This window comes from Neofelis nebulosa, chromosome 1, assembly GCF_028018385.1.
Source record: "Neofelis nebulosa isolate mNeoNeb1 chromosome 1, mNeoNeb1.pri, whole genome shotgun sequence".
In the NCBI taxonomy this organism is placed as follows: Eukaryota; Metazoa; Chordata; class Mammalia; order Carnivora; family Felidae; genus Neofelis; species Neofelis nebulosa.
The window spans coordinates 201,426,902-201,447,120 of NC_080782.1; the positions used below are offsets into that span (position 1 = coordinate 201,426,902).

General features: G+C 36.8%; 1 protein-coding gene across 12 annotated transcripts in view; it reads left to right on the forward strand.

Moving 5' to 3' along the window:
- The first annotated feature begins 279 nt into the window (after positions 1–279).
- Positions 280–20,219, forward strand: part of PCDH9 (protocadherin 9) — a 925,564-nt gene continuing 905,624 nt past the window's right edge. For 9 of the 12 annotated variants that reach the window (XM_058683241.1, XM_058683266.1, XM_058683246.1 and 6 more), the window contains exons 1-2: positions 280–856; positions 2,065–5,235. In XM_058683241.1, coding sequence (XP_058539224.1) covers positions 2,200–5,235 — 3,036 coding nt within the window. In that variant the 5' untranslated portion in view covers positions 280–856; positions 2,065–2,199. Of the gene's footprint in view, positions 857–2,064; positions 5,236–17,206; positions 18,348–20,219 lie in introns of those variants that run through there. The other 3 variants (XM_058683304.1, XM_058683324.1, XM_058683319.1) reach the window with 3 other exon arrangements.

The window sequence follows — 20,219 nt, forward strand, 5'->3', positions numbered from 1 at the left end:
GGCCTGGGGAGCAGCGGCACTTCCCTCCGGGCCGAACCCTGCTGGGCATGCTCAGTGCGCCTCCTGGAGCCCGGCTCTCCCGGGGCCAGGATCAGTTCTCCGGGTTTTCGCGGCTGCCGAGGGGGCGCTGAGGAGGGGAGGCTGGGAGACAGTCAGCGCCTTGTTCCTCGCCCCCTCCCTCGTGCCTGGCTGCAGCCGCCCGCACCGCAAGATGCGGGCCAATCAGGGGCCGGAGGCGGGGCTCTGGCAGTCACGCCCTCCCTCTGGGCTTATTGAGAGTTATATCAAGAAATTCAGTTCAGAGAGGAGAGAGGAGAGGGAGAAGGAGAGAGGGGCAGAGGAGAAGGGAGAGAGGGAGAGCATGCAAGACAGGAAGGAGCGCCTTAGAGTCTCTGAAGCACGAAAGAGATAACCGATTAGGAATTTTTCGGGCAACTGTCATCCCGGAGAGCAGCCAGAGAATCACCATCACCCCAACTCTGACGTTTCCTACCAGAAGTTAGACTTAAGCAGTATTGACATCGGAGGGAAATGGTATGCCTGATGCTGTGGAAAATACCCCTGAGCTGAAGAAGTGCAACTGGATGTTGTGTGTGTGTTAAATACCAGAAGAGCCCAGACCCCGTGGTAATAGAGACGAAAATGTGAAGAGAATGACTAACGACAAATCTGTGAATTTGTTCTCTGGAGTTGCTAATTTGCCAGCCCGAAGCAACACAATTCACAAGGAGGAAACGTTTGCTGCTTCTGATTTCTCCCCAAACTGGTGCTACCAGATGCATGGCTTTCTATGTGCTGGAACAAATCATTCCTAACTGCAGCATACCGGGAAAGGGGAAAGGTTGAGGCAACTAACGTAAGTGTAAAGTTTCGCATGCACAATTGTAAATTTTGTGTTTAGATATGTCCTCAGTGTGGACGAGGGATGTTTGTAATTGGGTAGACGGTTGGGGCAGAGCTCACCTACGAGGCTGTATCTGCATCCCTACCTGCATCACTCTGCTGGAACTAATCGCGGGCATCAGCTACCGTACAGCCTAATGCAGATAAGATTAGAGCCTGGGAACTGACCAGTTCTACTCAAGTAGGTAGCTGCCTGGAGCCTTGCACCCATTTAAATTGCAGTTAGGGGAGCATCTAAGCAGAAGCCTTTTTACCTGCGTTACTGGGTTGCAGTATTTATGTGTGGCAGATGTTACTCATATTATAACCAGGGATCAGGGTTAAGAAACTGCATTTTTCCCTCTTTTATGTTCAGTAGAAAATATTGTGCTGTTACATGGAAATGTTAGCTGCGTTTTACTTCCATCTCCACACTCTCTTCCACATCTAGGATGAGGAATCTTGTATTATACATTTTTAAAAGTTTTAGTGTGTTTCTTAATCCAAATGGGGATAATTTGGCAATATGGAGAAATGAGAGCAAGGTCTGGGTAGGAAATTTGAAGTGTTGGTATCGTGCTCTTAAGCAATGAGGCTGTGTAGTGGCCGGTGACTATTGCTTCTGATGCTGCAGCAGCATGTCCGGGTGCTTGTTTCCCAGTAAGATTGTATTAGAAGGCAGTTGAGGAACTGGGAGGAAAGAAGAGGTAGTCTTTTTAGAGGAAAGAGGTGACTCAGTGTAGCAGAGAAGAAAACATCACATTTGACATGTGACAAAGCAATTAGCAGGAACCATAGCTAAATACTTGGTGTTTTTCACTTGCACCTAAAAAAACTAAGGGAGGTGGGTTAGAAGCCAGGAGGCGGGTAAGACAGGGGGAGGGGAAGAGGAGAACAAGAATGCATGTTTTGAATTAAACAGTGTCCTGAAAAACAGTGTGGGTGAATTCAGGTAAAAATAGCAGCTGTCCTTAATTCAAAAGTAGATTAATTTCATTTTCTCCTGGCAAATGCAACAAGCAGTGGATATTTAGTGTTTTCATCCACAGAGTTAACTTGCAAACAGTGGCAGAGCAAACTGCCATGTTTACTAATGTGCAGTGGAAAATGTGTTGTGATATTTCATGACTGTGTGTTTTTGTTTACTGAAGAATAATATTGTCTATACGATTGTGTTGACAGTGGCTGTCTCCAAATAAGCGATGAGATGTAATGCATCCTCCAGTCCATGCACGCTTCCTCTTGCAATTCGTGCATCATTCCTCAGTGGAAACCTTTAAACCCTAAAATCCAGGAAAAGAAAATAAATACATTATCATGGACCTGAGGGATTTTTACCTGTTGGCTGCTCTGATTGCCTGTTTAAGGCTGGATTCCGCAATAGCTCAAGAACTTATTTACACTATTAGAGAGGAATTGCCTGAAAATGTGCCCATAGGAAACATACCAAAGGATCTGAACATTTCTCACATCAATGCTGCCACAGGGACCAGTGCCAGCCTTGTCTACAGACTGGTTTCTAAAGCTGGGGATGCCCCTTTGGTGAAAGTATCCAGTAGCACTGGGGAAATTTTCACAACCTCCAATAGAATAGACAGAGAAAAACTCTGTGCTGGAGCCTCTTATGCTGAGGAGAATGAGTGTTTCTTTGAACTTGAGGTAGTGATCCTCCCCAATGATTTTTTCAGGCTGATCAAAATAAAAATAATTGTCAAGGATACCAATGATAATGCCCCCATGTTTCCATCCCCTGTCATCAATATTTCCATTCCAGAAAACACTTTGATCAACAGCCGCTTTCCAATTCCATCAGCAACAGATCCTGACACAGGCTTCAATGGTGTACAGCATTATGAATTGTTAAATGGGCAGAGTGTTTTTGGACTGGATATCGTGGAAACTCCGGAGGGAGAGAAGTGGCCGCAATTGATTGTTCAGCAAAACTTGGACAGAGAACAGAAAGATACCTATGTGATGAAAATCAAAGTAGAGGATGGAGGCACTCCACAGAAATCCAGCACGGCCATACTGCAGGTCACAGTAAGTGATGTAAATGACAACAGGCCAGTGTTTAAAGAGGGTCAAGTGGAGGTGCATATTCCAGAGAATGCTCCTGTGGGCACCTCTGTAATTCAGCTCCATGCCACTGATGCAGATATAGGCAGTAATGCTGAAATCCGGTACATTTTTGGTGCCCAGGTCGCCCCTGCAACCAAAAGGCTCTTTGCTTTAAATAATACTACTGGGCTGATTACAGTTCAGAGGTCCCTAGATCGAGAGGAGACAGCCATTCACAAAGTGACAGTGCTGGCTAGTGATGGCAGCTCCACTCCTGCTCGAGCAACGGTTACCATCAATGTCACTGATGTAAATGATAACCCTCCTAACATAGACCTCAGGTACATTATAAGTCCCATCAATGGCACAGTGTATTTATCTGAGAAAGATCCTGTCAATACAAAGATTGCCCTAATTACAGTTTCAGATAAGGACACAGATGTGAATGGCAAAGTGATCTGTTTTATTGAAAGAGAGGTCCCATTTCATTTGAAGGCAGTATACGATAACCAATATTTGTTAGAGACCTCCTCTTTGTTGGACTATGAGGGCACCAAAGAATTCAGCTTTAAAATTGTTGCCTCTGATTCTGGGAAACCCAGTTTAAATCAGACTGCCCTGGTAAGGGTTAAGCTTGAGGACGAAAATGACAACCCACCAATTTTCAACCAGCCTGTAATTGAGCTGTCAGTTTCTGAAAACAACCGACGTGGGTTATACTTAACAACTATTAGTGCCACAGATGAAGACAGTGGGAAAAATGCGGACATTGTTTATCAGCTTGGACCGAATGCCTCCTTCTTTGATTTGGACCGAAAGACAGGAGTTTTGACAGCCTCCAGAGTCTTTGACAGAGAAGAACAGGAGCGGTTCATTTTTACAGTAACTGCCAGGGACAATGGAACCCCTCCCCTCCAAAGCCAAGCGGCCGTGATAGTTACTGTTCTGGATGAGAATGACAATAGCCCCAAGTTTACTCATAATCATTTTCAATTTTTTGTGTCTGAGAATCTGCCAAAGTATAGTACTGTGGGGGTGATCACAGTGACAGATGCAGATGCTGGAGAGAATAAAGCTGTGACTCTCTCCATTCTAAATGACAATGATAATTTTGTGCTGGATCCCTATTCTGGAGTCATAAAGTCAAATGTCTCATTTGATAGAGAGCAGCAGAGTTCCTACACTTTTGATGTCAAAGCCACTGATGGAGGACAACCACCTCGTTCCTCCACTGCAAAAGTAACTATCAATGTCATGGATGTCAATGACAATAGCCCAGTTGTCATTTCTCCACCTTCCAACACTTCTTTTAAGTTGGTACCCCTCTCAGCCATTCCTGGCTCTGTGGTAGCAGAAGTTTTTGCAGTGGATATTGACACTGGGATGAACGCCGAACTGAAGTATACAATTGTGAGTGGGAACAACAAAGGCTTGTTTCGGATCGATCCAGTAACAGGTAACATCACTCTGGAAGAGAAGCCAGCACCTACTGATGTGGGCTTGCACCGTTTGGTGGTCAATATAAGTGACCTGGGATACCCTAAGTCTTTGCACACACTCGTGCTTGTTTTTCTTTACGTTAATGACACCGCTGGGAATGCCTCCTATATCTATGACTTGATTCGCAGGACTATGGAGACCCCACTGGATAGGAACATAGGGGACAGTAGCCAACCCTATCAAAATGAGGACTATCTCACCATCATGATTGCCATCGTCGCAGGGGCCATGGTGGTCATAGTGGTGATCTTCGTCACTGTCCTGGTGCGATGTCGCCATGCATCGAGGTTCAAAGCAGCTCAGAGGAGCAAGCAAGGTGCTGAGTGGATGTCCCCAAACCAGGAGAACAAACAAAACAAGAAAAAGAAAAGGAAGAAAAGAAAGTCTCCCAAGAGCTCTCTTTTGAACTTTGTTACAATTGAAGAGTCCAAACCTGACGATGCAGTTCACGAACCTATCAATGGGACAATAAGTCTGCCCGCTGAGCTGGAGGAGCAAAGTATAGGAAGATTTGACTGGGGCCCAGCCCCTCCAACAACCTTCAAGCCTAACAGCCCTGACCTGGCCAAGCACTACAAATCTGCTTCTCCACAGCCTGCTTTTCATCTTAAACCAGACACTCCGGTTTCCGTGAAAAAACATCATGTGATTCAGGAACTCCCTTTGGACAACACCTTTGTCGGGGGTTGTGACACCCTCTCCAAACGCTCTTCCACTAGTTCAGATCACTTCAGTGCCTCAGAGTGCAGTTCCCAAGGAGGCTTCAAGACAAAGGGCCCCTTACACACCAGACAGGTAAACGAGCACTTTTACTGGTCTATAAGTACTGCATACAAGTGCCCAGTCAACCAGTATTAACGTGCCAGTGTGTCTCTTGTTTTGGTCTAACTTTAGCTTAGTTACAAAGAGGGAAAAAAAAAACTTGACCCCTTTTTTTATTCCTCTGGGGCTCAGTCAAGAATTTTTAGAACAGCTTTGAAATTTCTGAGTTCTGAGAATTATTTAACTTCCCAGTTTCCTTCAAATGACAAAAGATGAAAAGAGGAAATAATTCCAAAATGTCCCAAGATAATGTTTGCTGAAGAAGAAAACCTGTCCTGTTATGCCAAATTCTGCTCCTGGGGTTTCCAAATTGACTGCTTCAAGATTTTCACATTACCTTTTGATCTAAAAAGTCACCTTCAAATCCCAAGTTTTAAATGACGTTTGAAGGTGTCGCTATAATTATTTTGGAGCTGTGGTTGCTAAAGGGGTTAATTTTTTTTTAGTCTCTAAACAAGATAGTAGTTTATTAAATGTACATCAGCCGTGAAGCACATGATTGTTGATAGATTGCAACGAAGCCATATAGGAAGCCTTCTCTTTGATTTCAGATGATTTCATTGTAATATAGTACATTGGGTATTGAATAGAAGGTTGGCAAATTGTCCGTAATGGCCAAAGTACTCTTTCAAGAAAAAAAAAAAAAATAGAAGGAATGCTTTCTCCCTGATATAACCAATTTATACAGAAAAGAATGAATCCATTGTAAATATTCTCCCATCTTAGTAATGCATAAGTGATCTGTCATAACTCATTTTAAACTGTGAAATATGCCATATGAAGAGGGATTAAGAGGCTGAGAAACTCATATTTCAACCAAATCCAGAATTAGTTTTTCTTAGGTCTAATAATTCCTTGTTAATAAAGATTTAAATGCAGTGCTGTCTAATTTATTTCACTGGTGCTTGTCTATTGCCATGAAATTTGAGTGTCAGTAATAGCCTGTAGATGGCACTAGGGTATCATGTCGCTTGTGCTGGCCAGGCGCCCATCCCGCAGTAGCAAGGAAAGGGGGGAGGGAAGGATCAAGCTGGTACTACAGCCAAAGATACCTTTTATTTAATGATAGTTGCTCTGGAGCAACTAGCATTTCAATTCATTTGGTTGCTCTTTTGTGATTAGCTCTCACCACACCAACTTTCTAGGATTTCGTAATCTGAGTTCTACCCTTGTTGGTACTGAGTCCCCCTGTGGTGATGGCCCATCTGAATTTGTTCAAAATAAGGAACATATAGATTTCAGAAAATCAAGGAAAGCAAAAATAAATTTGCAGGACAGTATTGACAATTGTTGATCAGTGTGTGAAAACTCAAGAGTTTTTCCTTTTTTATGTGGGACGTGGGGTGAGATAGAATGTTTTATTGAAACTCTATTTCCCTCTTACCATCTAGTGTTTATTGCTCTGGAATGACTTTAAGGTTTTGTGGTAATAAGATATTCATAAAAGTAATTTTGACAGTGAATCACATAGATATTCCCAGAACAGTAAGCATAATGTCTATCTGTGATTATTCAACTAAAATCTCTACTTCTTAATGTAAAAGATTAGATATCTAGAGCATTTTAAAAGTACATACACTTTAAAGCTTGAAGGCACAGAATGAGAGGAATTAAAATAAGTCCGTGTCAGAATTCTAGAGGAGCATATGAAGTTATCTGATAGAAGTTGAAGTTGGGAAGACTTATTTTTATGTTAACTTCATCAGCTTTTTAAGAGAGGTTGTTTTAAAATGTAGAAGATTTCTGAGCTTAGTAAAGGTTTGTGAAAGTTGGTAAATAAGATAGTTATGCTAAGTAATTTTTGAAACTAATGGACTTAATGGATTTAATGGACTTAAATATGAAGGTACTATTAATGAAAAGAAAGAAAACGGCTTTTTTACTTACTTTTTAGGTGAAGGTCACTCACAATATGCTGATATTTTATGATTTGCATACTCTCTTGAAAAAAGCAAGCATGATTTGAACTTTTCATACAAAATCTGAAATTTGTTTTCCAAAGAAACATTCTGATATTCTTCCAACATCATCTTTCTTTTCATGTAAATGTGGTGTGGATTAGCATTGACGCACGGGCCCACTTTTTCTGACTTTTCCACAAAACTTGAAACTCTATGTAGTACAGTGACATAAATGTTAAGTGCATTTCAGCAAATTATGGAAAAGATATTTTGTTTAGGCTTAGTCATAAGAACATTTGTATGATGTAATCTTTAAAATAGGATGCTGACTAATTCTCTAACTGGAACTAAAGTGCATTTTAGACATTCCTTGAGACCATGTGTTACTGTGCAGTTCTCATTGTAGTCATTTGGATGTTCAGACATAGCTGTAATTCACTATTATGCTGAAAAGCTATTGAAATGGCTTTGCTTATACCTTTTAGAAATTTTCACGCCGAGAAAGAAAAATTGCAGTGTTGGAGAAAAGGAATATTGGAAGTAAGGAGAAGTGTTGGTGATAGCAATATGTACAATTTTAGTGTAAGAGGCATATTTTCTATGAATGAAGAACATAAATTATATACGATCCTTTTAGGTTTTTTTTTTTTTTAACTGAACTACATGAGTGTTATCTGAAGATGTTCTAGTTAAGCTCAAATAAAAATTCTATTTTTAGCTCCTTCTCTTCAACTAGTTGCTTTTATACAGAATATGCTCCTGAAGCTACACAATTTTGAAAAAAGTAGGGTTTATCACAACAAAAGCTTTCAAAGGAATTTATAAACATATAACGTGTGAAGATTTTTATTTGAGTGGGCACAGAGTGCTGTGAACAGGAATACCTTTTTCACTTAATGGTGCTAGTTGATGTGTGAGTAAAATGCAAGATTCTTGAGTAAAGGGCTACCAAATTTAAATATCATTCATTTGTGTTGTCCATACAATGAAAACATAATGTCTGACTCTTCTGCCATCAGGGCATTAGTTCCTATTTTGTCTTTCATTCCCCTGCTGTTTTGCCTTGTGTGACCCTGCAAAGAATGTTGGAAACCATATTCCTCATCCACTCGATTTCACTGAGCTTTCATTTTCCTTGAACATAACAAATCTGTCACTGGATTTTCCACAAATTATTTTGCATGAATTTTCAGAAGTACCCTTATCATTCACAGATTGGGTGGAATTTCCCGTTTTTAAGAAAAGCAAGAGCATGTCTTGATATTTATTTATAAATAAGCAAAGTTCACTGTTATAGGTTTAAGAGGATGGCAAGATAATCAATTCCAGTAGGGCTTAAAGTGATAAAGCTCATTGGTGTATTTTTCTAAAAGGAAAATATATTCTTAGTGGATGTGATTTTTAAAATGTGATATTAAGTTCTCAAACTTTAAGGTGTCTCAGAATGAACCGGAGGGTTTCTTAAAACATGGACCCCACTCCCAGATGTTCTGATTCAGTACCATTGGGGTCAAGCCTGAAAGTTTCCATTGCTGACGAGATCCTAGTCATGTTGATGCTGTTAGTCCAGAGACCATACTTTGAGAACCACTGCCTCAGCATATTGGAATAAGAAACGTCAGGTCTTTTCCCTTTCAGATTATCATTTCCAGAGTACCTGTTTGTACACAGCCCAGCTCTCACTCAGCTCACTTATTGACAGCCTTTTTATTGTGGCTGGAGGGGCTTTACAGTAAGCTGTTTATTGCTATTTCCCAACCTGGTTGACAGCACTTGGGGAATTAATTTTCTTGGCCCCAGTGTGCTTTTTGTGGGGGTATAAATGAAAATGTTAAAAAAAAAAAAGTGACCTATTTACATTTGACAACTTCTTCCAGTAATAAAACAATCTGTGAGAGTTGCATTACAGTCTGGTTCTGGGTAAACAGTCATGTTTAATTTTCTAAATGAAATGCTTATTTTAGAGTTTAAGTATCCTGACTTCAACTGTTCACAATCGAGAGTATTTGCTCATATGTATATCTGTGTATGTATCGAAGAAATTAAACATTGAAAATGTGTGTGCCTGCTATACTCAAATTTATACATGTACTTTTACTACAGAAAGGGAATTGCTTCTATTCCCAGTCATTTAGAGATACCATACTACATTTATGATTATTTTTCATTTTTGAATAATCCCACTACAACCACTGAAGTGCTGTGTCACGTAAAATGCAGAAGACAGTCATAGAATTGCTATTTAGAACAGTGGGAAAATGCAATTGAAAGAAGTGAAGGCAGCAAATCTGAACTAATGTGAGGCTACTAAAAAAATGTGACGATACTTGAAACCACTAAATGTTGCAGTATATCGTGACAGTTGAACACAGGTGGTATGTGGAGAAAAATTGCTCCCCAAGATGCAGAGTATATTTACAATGTTATCAGTTGCGATTTTTATTTCCACTCCTTCCCTTTGGCCAAGTGCCCTATGATCAAGAAGTCAGTTGTGAGGTAAAGGAAACCCAGACCCCTTGGATTGATTTAGGAATTTGAAATGAGGATGGGCCATCTATTCAAACTGGCTACCTTTCCTCTTGGATTTGTGATACAAATACTTGATTTTTTTTTCAACTTGATACAGCTAAGCTATAAGATTCAAGGTACATTTTAGTATTCATTGCTAATAACCTTGAGGAGAGTAAAAATAAAAGTTGCCACTGTATTAAGCATAGATGTGTCTTCTGATTACTGAATACGTGTTAACGTAGAGAAAACAATTTCAGTAGTTAAAAGACTATCTCCTAAATTTTACGATTATTTCTATATATAGAAACACTCTAAACTGATGTTCCCTTAGTTTCAAGTGAGTCATCCTTACGGTGTTATAGAAGAGGCTTTAATATCACTAAAATTACCTTGCAAGCATTGTACTGGTAAGAATACGTGATATTCTTTGGGTATATGTATAGTCTTATTAAATATTTCAAGCTATAATGTATCTTCTCATAATAGCTCAAATTAAAATATACATGAAATAGTAAAATAGAATTTAGATTTAATGAAAAACCTCAAATCTAAAACCACATTTCCTCATAACCAATTGTGAATTAGTCTGACTCTTGAACTTTCATTTTTTATGTTGACTGACATATGTGAGATGTGCATAAACTATACCCAAAATATTAGAAATGGTCTCTTAATGAATTATTTTTCATATCGCATTATTTTCTGTGACAGTACTGAGGTATGAAAGTGAGACCTGTAAATTATTTTCTCAGAAGCATTGTTTCCACAATTTTATTTTATTGTTCAGATTGTTTTGGTTTCTAATTTTTTTGGGAGGGGGTAGGTGGGAATGCAGAAATAGTCCAAATGCTAACTAACACCCACAGACGCCATGCTGGTCTAGCGGTACCAGACTGAGTGTTTATGGGATCGAGGGCCATGTCAACTTTACTGCTCCTTTTTTAGCACTTTCTCGGTTTGACTTTGTCAGAGTTGAACTCCTAGCTTGCGTATTATTTCAGGCAAAAAAGAAAGTGAGTTTAGTGAATTGTTTACCACTTTCACTTAAAATCCCTGCAGTAAGCGTTCTCTGAATTTAGTGTGATGTTTTCTTGAAGGAGACCCTTTATTCAAACTAGTCTCTTGCTAATATTAACAAGTTAGTTAATATCTTATATAGTCAAGGTAGTTGGAAACTAAGAATTATTTAAAAATACACGGGTTTTTAAATTTTGGCTTTCTTGACAGCTGATTTTATGTTTAATAGATTTTCCAGAATTCTACATACCAGGGCCCTAATATTTGTCATTTAAAAAAAAATATGACTCGGGGCGCCTGGGTGGCGCAGTCGGTTAAGCGTCCGACTTCAGCCAGGTCACGATCTCGCGGTCCGTGAGTTCGAGCCCCGCGTCAGGCTCTGGGCTGATGGCTCGGAGCCTGGAGCCTGTTTCCGATTCTGTGTCTCCCTCTCTCTCTGCCCCTCCCCCGTTCATGCTCTGTCTCTCTCTGTCCCAAAAATAAATAAAAAATGTTGAAAAAAAAATTAAAAAATAAATAAATAAATAAATAAAAATATGACTCTAATCACAGGTCAGATATTAGTGAGAATTTGGGAATGCCAGGCAGCAGGGGGCTTGCTCTAAAGTTTTCAATATCTGGAAGCATAGGAGTTCAATAACTAATAATGCTAATGTGGTACATCCTTTGTATTAGTTAGGACCCCCTGAATCTGCATCAGATCAGGGAAAAAAATCCAAATGTTTTAGAAATAATATTTCTCATGTACATTAGGAGATAGGCTGTGCTGTTTAGGATTTCATCAGTTATTTCAGATAGCTGTTAAATCTGTCAAACATTTCATTTGGAAAGGAACACATGCTTTTTACCTTTGTTTGATACAAACCTATTGGGCTGTCAGTCATCAGAAACATAGAACAAGAAAGACATATTACTATGATTGACATTTTGGTTTTGATTTATATTCTTTTTTCCCTAAGCCAAGATTCATTAAAATGGAAGTTCATTAAGTAAGTTAAACAACTACCCTTCCTTAATGGTAAAGGGTGATGGCAGGAATAAAGTGGGAAAACAACCCATATTTACTCTCTCACTCACATTTTGTCCTCTAGACAGTTTGTATCCTATAGATAAGAATAGTACTGGAATTAGTAGAAATTTCTGAGCCATAATATGATTTTAAGGCATTCAGAACTTGAAGTCATTGATTAGGGATAGGTTTTTCCATACTTCTCTGTTATTTACATTATTTAAATATTTCCCCAATTTTAACAATCCAATCGATTACTGGTCCATCAGCACATATCACATTTAAAATGATGGACTTGGGACCATCTGTACAGTTGGGGGTGGTGAAGATATAAGCACAATTTGAGGGGCATATTTGATTAATTCTTTCTAGTCATGTTATACTCATTATTCCAGAATTTGTTAACAAGTGAACTTATCTTTTCTTAAAAGGACTCTATTACAGCCTCAGCATTCATTCATTTATATAGATTTTTAATTATGTGGGCTGCAAGGAGGTGGAAATTGGGTTGATTTTACCATGTTTGTATAATATATTTTAACATTCTTCCACAATTTGTCTTTCTATCTGGCCATCTCTGCATTTTAGTATTACCCTGCTTTGTTAATATCCACTCTCTGGCCTTTTTCAGTCTGTTAGCAGTTGATTAAGAAATACTCTAATCCCTTCCAGGATATTGAGAAACTAATGGATTGCAGAGTATTTGGGTCTTTAAGCTTCAATTGTAAATGGTATGAAGAATTGTCATTGAGCTGATATTTGCATATATCTCTCCCAGTGCTAGTTACTTTGCCTCCTTTTTGTCCTCGTAATCTTCAGCTTTCATTCTAAGGATATTTATTTTGGTCGGAAATAAGCATGCCAGTGATAAAAATTTGGGATTCACCTCCAAATGAATGCCATCACAGACAGGGAAATTCTGGCACATTTTGCATAGATCTGTATGAACACAGTGAACCCTTCATAAGCTCTTAGATTGCAGGAAATCGGTACTGAAAATTAAGTGGGGTTTTAAAGATTTGCAAAGTAGAGAGCTTTGTATAATGCTGGTATTGCAGGTGCCTATTAAATATGAAGTAAAGGCTTTGTAATACAACCAGCTAACACATTTCCCTCCACATTAGAGTGATTTATAGCCTAGAGAATTAGTCTTACCTATTTTTTCCAAAAGCAGAAACATTGGATGTGTCTGAAAGAATAAAAATCTCAAACACACGCCTTGGAATAGACAGATTTACTTTTTGATGAATCTAGTTATTCCAAGTGGACAGTGCAGGCCTGCTCACACTTACCTTTGGTACCTCCGATGCCCGTGATCTGGCTTTCAACTCTTCCTGAGAAGAAACTCCCAATTGTGTGTGTCGACTCTCCTCCAAAAGTAAATCAGATGAAAACCCTAGGTATCCATAAAACCATAGCATTACCATAATGAAGAGGGCTGGCTACTAAGTGAGTGCTTTGATCCTCATAGGAATTGATATTGAATCATTTCTCAAGCTATATTTTTAGAATTCATCCTTGCTCCATTTGTAAATAGTGTGTGTGTGTGTGTGTGTGTGTAGCACAGCATCTCATTCCAGACATACGTGTATTTCAATATATTTACCTCATGACAGTGTTCAGTAAAATGCCTCGCAGTTCTTCAATACTTCACATGTTTGGCCCTGTTAGATATAAATCAGTGGAAAGAGCCATGTATATTTTTAAATGATTTTAGAAATCCTATATTTTTACCTACTAGAAAGAGCATATAATCCACGTGCAGTACACAGTAGGTATGGTGGACTTGCTGAGAATCTTCATAGATGATTGATTTTTAAAACAAAACTGTTTTTGTGCAAGACAATAGCAACCGCAATTCAGTGAATGAGGTTTTTAAATTTTTTTTCCTCTTTAAACAAACCTCAATATGGAGAAGAATGGAGACACAGAAGGATATATAAAATGAAACCCTTTCTTTTATAGGAAGAAAATGTCTTCTGCTGACAGTAGTTCCATAGTAGATCTTTTCTTTGAGGAAAAAAAAAACAGTGCTTTTTTGGATTCGGAGGATACAACCAATCTGTGCCTCTGTGTGATAGCAGCTGCACGCTGAGGACTTTCAAATACACAGCTACACAGGATTCTGCAGGAAACTTTTTGTAGAAGGTGCAAGTGACAAATGGAGACAAAATGGAGTGAGTTCTGAGTTGTGAGTTGATGCCCTCCTGTGTCATATATTCATGTCATTGAACCAATTTTCACATTGGAAACCTAGAATCACAATAGCCTTACCTCTGTTTGTCAGCTGTAAACACACCTGCACTGGCAACTTTTCTTTCCTCCATTTCTTATCATTCACTAGGTGGATTATATTCATTTATGTTACTTAATATACGTCTGCTTTCTTAAATTTCTTAATAGATTTTAAAATACACAGATAAGTTTCTTGATATATATATACATACATATATGTACGTACATATATACACATATATGTGTGTACACATATATATGTATATACACATACATCCATATATATGTATATATACACATATATACACATACATCCATATATATGTGTATATATACATATATACACATATATATATACACATATATATATATATACACACATACATATATATATATATTGCTCAAGAACATCCCTAAGGTATCACAATACCCACAGTGTGTCCTTTCTTCCTAGAAATAGAAAATATCTATATTTTTTCCTTTGCAATTTTTAAAATTGAGTTTTTCTCACTGATACCATTTTCAAGGTGAAGATATAATGCTAAATTTAACTGTATGGATTAATGTTGCCATTCCTAATCTTCAAATTTCCAACATAAAAAAAGATGTCAAAATTTTTATAAAAATAAATTCTTTTTGCTGCAGAATTGAAATGAGTATCAAAATTACATTAAGTTGTAGTAAAAACAGACAGTCGTTAGGATATTTTAGTTTGACATGAGCTCATTCTTGGTCTTGACAGCAAAATCTTCTGCCAAGCAGTGATGGCAAAATATGTTGAATTCATTGATTGATTTTTAAACATGGTAATAATTAAGCAAAATCATTTTGACACCTAAAGTCTCTGTTTTAGACAATTAAATTCTGCTTTAGCTAAGGTTATTGACTTCTGGATGGTACTGAAAGCAACACTCCTCAGGGTTTAAACTATTCCTGTAGGACCATCTGTTATTGGCAAGGCTGTGCATCCTCTACAGCCAAAGCAGTATCAACCCCAGTCGTATATTCAGGATTGTTCAAAACACGGCCCTGGTTCCTCATGATCCTTCAGTCTCAAGTGGTAATTCAGTTAAATCAAATACTGGTATATCATAATTTAAAACTTAATAATTAAGGAAACTGTAAGAAAGTTCTTTAGAGTAAGAGACTGAACCTTTCTTACCTTTGTAGTTCCAAGACCAAATCTACAATGCCTAAGAGTGAACTTAGTAGGCATTCAGCAAATATTGACTTAGCCTGAGAGATAAGCTGATAATGGAATCATACTTTATGTATGTATAACAGTTCCATTGATTTCATTCCTATAACCATATAAAGAAGACAATCCATTCTTTATGTAGAAACTGAGATTCAGAAAATGTTGTTTTTTTTCCCAAGTAACATGGCTAAAGCCAATGGCTTTTATTTCCAATCCAGAGCCCTTCCTTTACACTGGTATTTCTTCCTTATGTGTGGCCTACTTTTACTTGTAAAACACTATTTTTAGGCTATATATTAGTTTGAAACATTTTCTTCATTAGGGATATAATTTCACTGGAAAGGATTGCAACCCATTTATATATTAAAAAAATAAACAAATATATTACAGGGCAACTCAGTGTACCTAAAATTGTTCTTTACAGGTTACCTCTGAGTAAACCAACTCTAGATTATATTGAAATGTGGTAAGCATATGACACCCAAAGCACATCTGTATCCATTGCAGCTGTGACAGAGGGCAAAGGAATAAAGTATATGTGGAGAGTGAATGTTTGGTTTCAGCTGCTGTCCATATTTTCCTCTGTAACATCTTCGGCCTGATGACGAAAGCTCTAATTAGTTTGAAGAATTTTTTGTGGCTGAGGAGGCCTCGTGCTCTCCAATCTAAGAAATTATGATCTCCCTGACACCCTCCATTCATATTTCTGGAGGTCTAACTTATAGATGAGGAAGTATAGGCCTTCTTAGACTCTGCATTTTACCATTTTGATTTTTTAACAGTGAAGTACAATTAACACCTTTATATCATTTATCAGTGTCTTGACTCAATGATTTCAGCATGTAGGACAGAGAGAGGCAGAAAATTAGAAAGCTGCTGATTCTGAGGTACATAAATACTCTTCTGTCACATAAACAGATATCTCTGGTTTCCATTTTCTCCCTTATTCCACACCACTATGTTTGCCCATCATAACATTTTTTTTTCTTAAATTGGGATATAATGGGAAAAGAAAGGGTAAACTAAATAAACAGGGTCAGATTCCTTTGCCTCCTTATCAAAAATTTGTACTTATACCTTTCAATACTTAGATTGAGTCGTTACCTCTAAACATAATGATCAATAGATTTACTTTGTTATCTGCTTGATAGGGACAGGTGTTTTAGAGGGAAAAAAGTTGTCACATGAACGTTCCCTTAATAGACTTTTGAGTCATCTAGACATCACCCTAGAATCACGTATGAATTCTATAAAAAGAAGCAAAATAATAATTGAATAGTGACTAGAGCAGTGTCTAGCTACTATATTAATTTTGGAAAGATAAATTTGGTGTCTAAAAGAACTCACAGGATAGTTTCTCAAGACTCAAATGGGCCTTTGAGACTATTTGGCCTATTTAATTCTTTTTCTAGATGAAAAAAACTGAGACCCAAGAAGTAATTTGATATTTGGCGTAGGAAAAATGACTCCATGAACTGCTATTTAGAAACTGTGACATTGGGCACATCATTTAAATGTACCAGTTCTTTCTTTCCTTGTCTGTAAAATGAGTGTAATCATGCCTAATCCATAAGGTTATCATGAGATTAAGTGAACGGGTACATGGATCCCTGTCAACGTCTGTTCCATGGTAGGCAGATACTTCAAAAAACCCCAAAAAACAAAACCCACCTGCTTTTCTCTCTTTTGTCTTCAAGGATACCAGTTTGCCATTGACAGAGGTGAAGATTGCACTTAATGCGTGTCCTCTTAGTTTTGTTCTTGGTGGTTTTTTGGAATATGAGTTTTATGTCTTTTTAATAAGCATGTCAGCTGTTAATCTGCTTTTGGTTATTATTTATTTATTTTTTTTGGATATTTAGGATTTCTGAAAAGTTGGTATTGTAACAGCATCTGAATAGTACAGACAGGATCCTATGTTTTCTTTTGAACTTAGTCCCTATTGTGCCACATTTATATAATTGCTTTATCTTTCATTTTGAGTATTTCGCCATTTTCATTCACATGTTGTATTTAAAATTATTCTGCTTTTAGCATTTGTTATTAATTCACTTCCCTGTTGATTACCCATAGGAACTCCACCCGTCTGGGGATTTTCACCTTATACATCACTCCTATTACAAAACAACATATAAGAGAGCGAATCTGTTTCACAGTCAGTACTTAACACAGCTGGAGCCATTTGAAACCTGCTGGGTTTTGCTTCCAATTATTCCATAGACTAGAAAGCATCTCGGTTGAAGTAGTGACATCCATGGTGTAATCAAACTAGTTAAAATGCCTTGGAGTATATGGATCATATTTCTGGGATTCATCAAATGTAAGCCAGAAGCATAATAACCAATAGTTTTTTTTTCTTTCTTATTTTAAAATACCATATTCACTTATAAGTGAGTTTTTAATGCTTGGATATGCAAGTTTATAACATTTGAGTATATGGGTGACATAATATAAATGAGACCCAACAAATAAAAACATAACACAATATGATAGTATCTGAAAAAATACCTTTTCTTAATATACCAGAGGTCAAAATCATTGCTTTATGGTAGCTTAGCTGAAATCATCAAGACAAAGTTATTGATTTGGATTTGGAGCAGAATGTAGTGGGGATTTGTTACTAATTACTAATTCAATTAACTTGATCAACTAAATAAGTAGATATAGCCAATTTTTAGTTGGCCTCAATGTAACTAGGATTGTAGAAATTAAATTTTTAACTTCTTACTGACCTTTACTACTTTCTCAGTGTGATAAAATTATTTTTGTATTGGCCTTTTAGTTTAGTTCTAATTTTATATATAGACAGTGGCTAAGTAAGAAAAAACGACTTTAGAACAAGAACAATATGAAAACTTACTCCTTGTGCTTGGAAAAATGGAATCAAACAGATATAACATGACACACTGGTGTGAGTTCCTTTAGACTACTGCTTGTTTTATACTAAGATGTAATATACTAAGATAGTGAACAGAGTGGGGATATAGTATGAATATTACCTTGAGTATCAAACGTCATGGAGTTGTAAGGATTATAGCACGGCATTATAGATGTTCAGTAAATTTTACTTAATGTCACCATAAGGACAAACATGGAGATAATCAGGTAAAATGCAGGTAAATGGCAAGAATCAGGCTTCAAGTATTTAGATTCATTGCATTTGTTAAAAAAAAATTTAGTTTTCTCATGGCATCAAGCACATATAAATGTATACTAAACATGGCTAAATGTAAGTTAAGATGAACACCATTATGTGTTGTCCATCTCAGGGATAAACCTTTATTAACTCTTAGAATAGAGAGGTGATTGTACACCCCTGGAAGTATATATGAGTTTCAGTTCAGATAATGACCAAACACTTGTTCTATGAGGAAAATTATATTTCTTGTACTGCAATTCTCACATCTCTCCTTATGTAAACAGGGTCCACTTGATTTTCTCATCTAGCAATGTGAAGGATTTTTTCTGCCTGGAACCCCTACTTGGGTATAAGCCTGACAACCAGACAATATCCAGCCTTATCACTGGACTATTAAACCATATTACATTTTCCTTAAGGGATACTAAAATGTATTCCGGAATTAATATCCTATAGTTTTAAATGTATGCTTTTTTAAGAATATTATTTATCTTAAAAATACATAACTATGATTTTTCTTGCCAAAGACCTCTACTGATATATACAAAAATTAATCTATATTTTTTTGTTAATTCTTTTATTCAACAGACATCTATTGTGTAACTTCAGTGGTCCTGAAACAGTGTTTGACAGTGGGAAGTTTTAAGAAAATAAGATATTTTATTTGCCTTAAAAGATTCCAGTAGGTTTTAAACACAATACTTTTTTTCTTGGAATTCCCTTACTTAAAATATGAGTTCTCTCTGTTTTAAATTGATGTCATCATTTCCCTGAAATATATTTTTTAAAGCCTTTTTTTTTTTTTTTTTTAAACTAGTGCTGGAGACTTGATCTTTCAGTAGGGTAATAAAATTCTAAGATCTATTACTTCAATTATAAGAATGCCACATTTAAATTTATTCTTTGGTTAATTTAGAGGGAAATACACTTTTTCATCCTTAAAATCACACTTCTTCCACAGGCAAAGGTGTTAATAAAATATAGTTGCAAGAAAACTTCATTTCTGTAACTCTGAGATTAGCATATTTGCCATATTAAAAATCACTTTAAAAACATGGCATACATTGATAATGTTGAGTAATAACCTAAGTTGAAGAAGACAGTGTTCTCTACAGATGGAGATCCACTTACACAGGGATCCATTTAGAAAAGGGTATTTTGAATCATGATATTCTGCAAAGCAGTATTTCAACCTTCACCCTTTGAAAAGACATAAGCATAAGTGGAACATAGATGTTAAACTCTGGCCAGAATAAATGTTTGGTTTAATTGGCTTTTACCTCCAGATGGTTATGATTTGGGCAAGTCCATTTTATTTATGAATATTTATCACAATATTTCAAGGAATCGATGCAATAAAATACTAAAAAATAGAGACCTTTATTATATATTATATTAATATATATAATATATATAATATATATACATATATATACATATATGTATATATATGTGTATATATGTACATATATATGTGTGTATATATATATATATATATATATATTTTATTTCTTAAATCGAGAAACATTCATATCCTAAAAATTTGGTTTCCTTTAATCACAGAGGAAAATGTCATAATTGAGCTTTACATTTCAGGCAAGACAGACTATGTTATTTTTAACTGTAATCATTTCTCAAACTAATTTACATATGGATGATGTTTATATGAGCAGGTCATTTTGAAATTTTAACAGCATTTACATAGAATTTTGGAGGTGGTTTTTTGAAAAATAGTGCACTTAATGCCTCACCTGCACTTTTTTATGCAGACATTTTTTAAGATAAATTTTTACTTCCAGCAAATGTACTATTTTAATTGCAGTTAGGCTTCAGTGATAACCATCAAGCTGGTGCCTAACTCCAGAAAGATCTTTCCAACTGTTCTGTGGATACTTAGGCAACTATCTCTAAGTAATTATGATAATGTAAATGAGCTACAAAATTGAA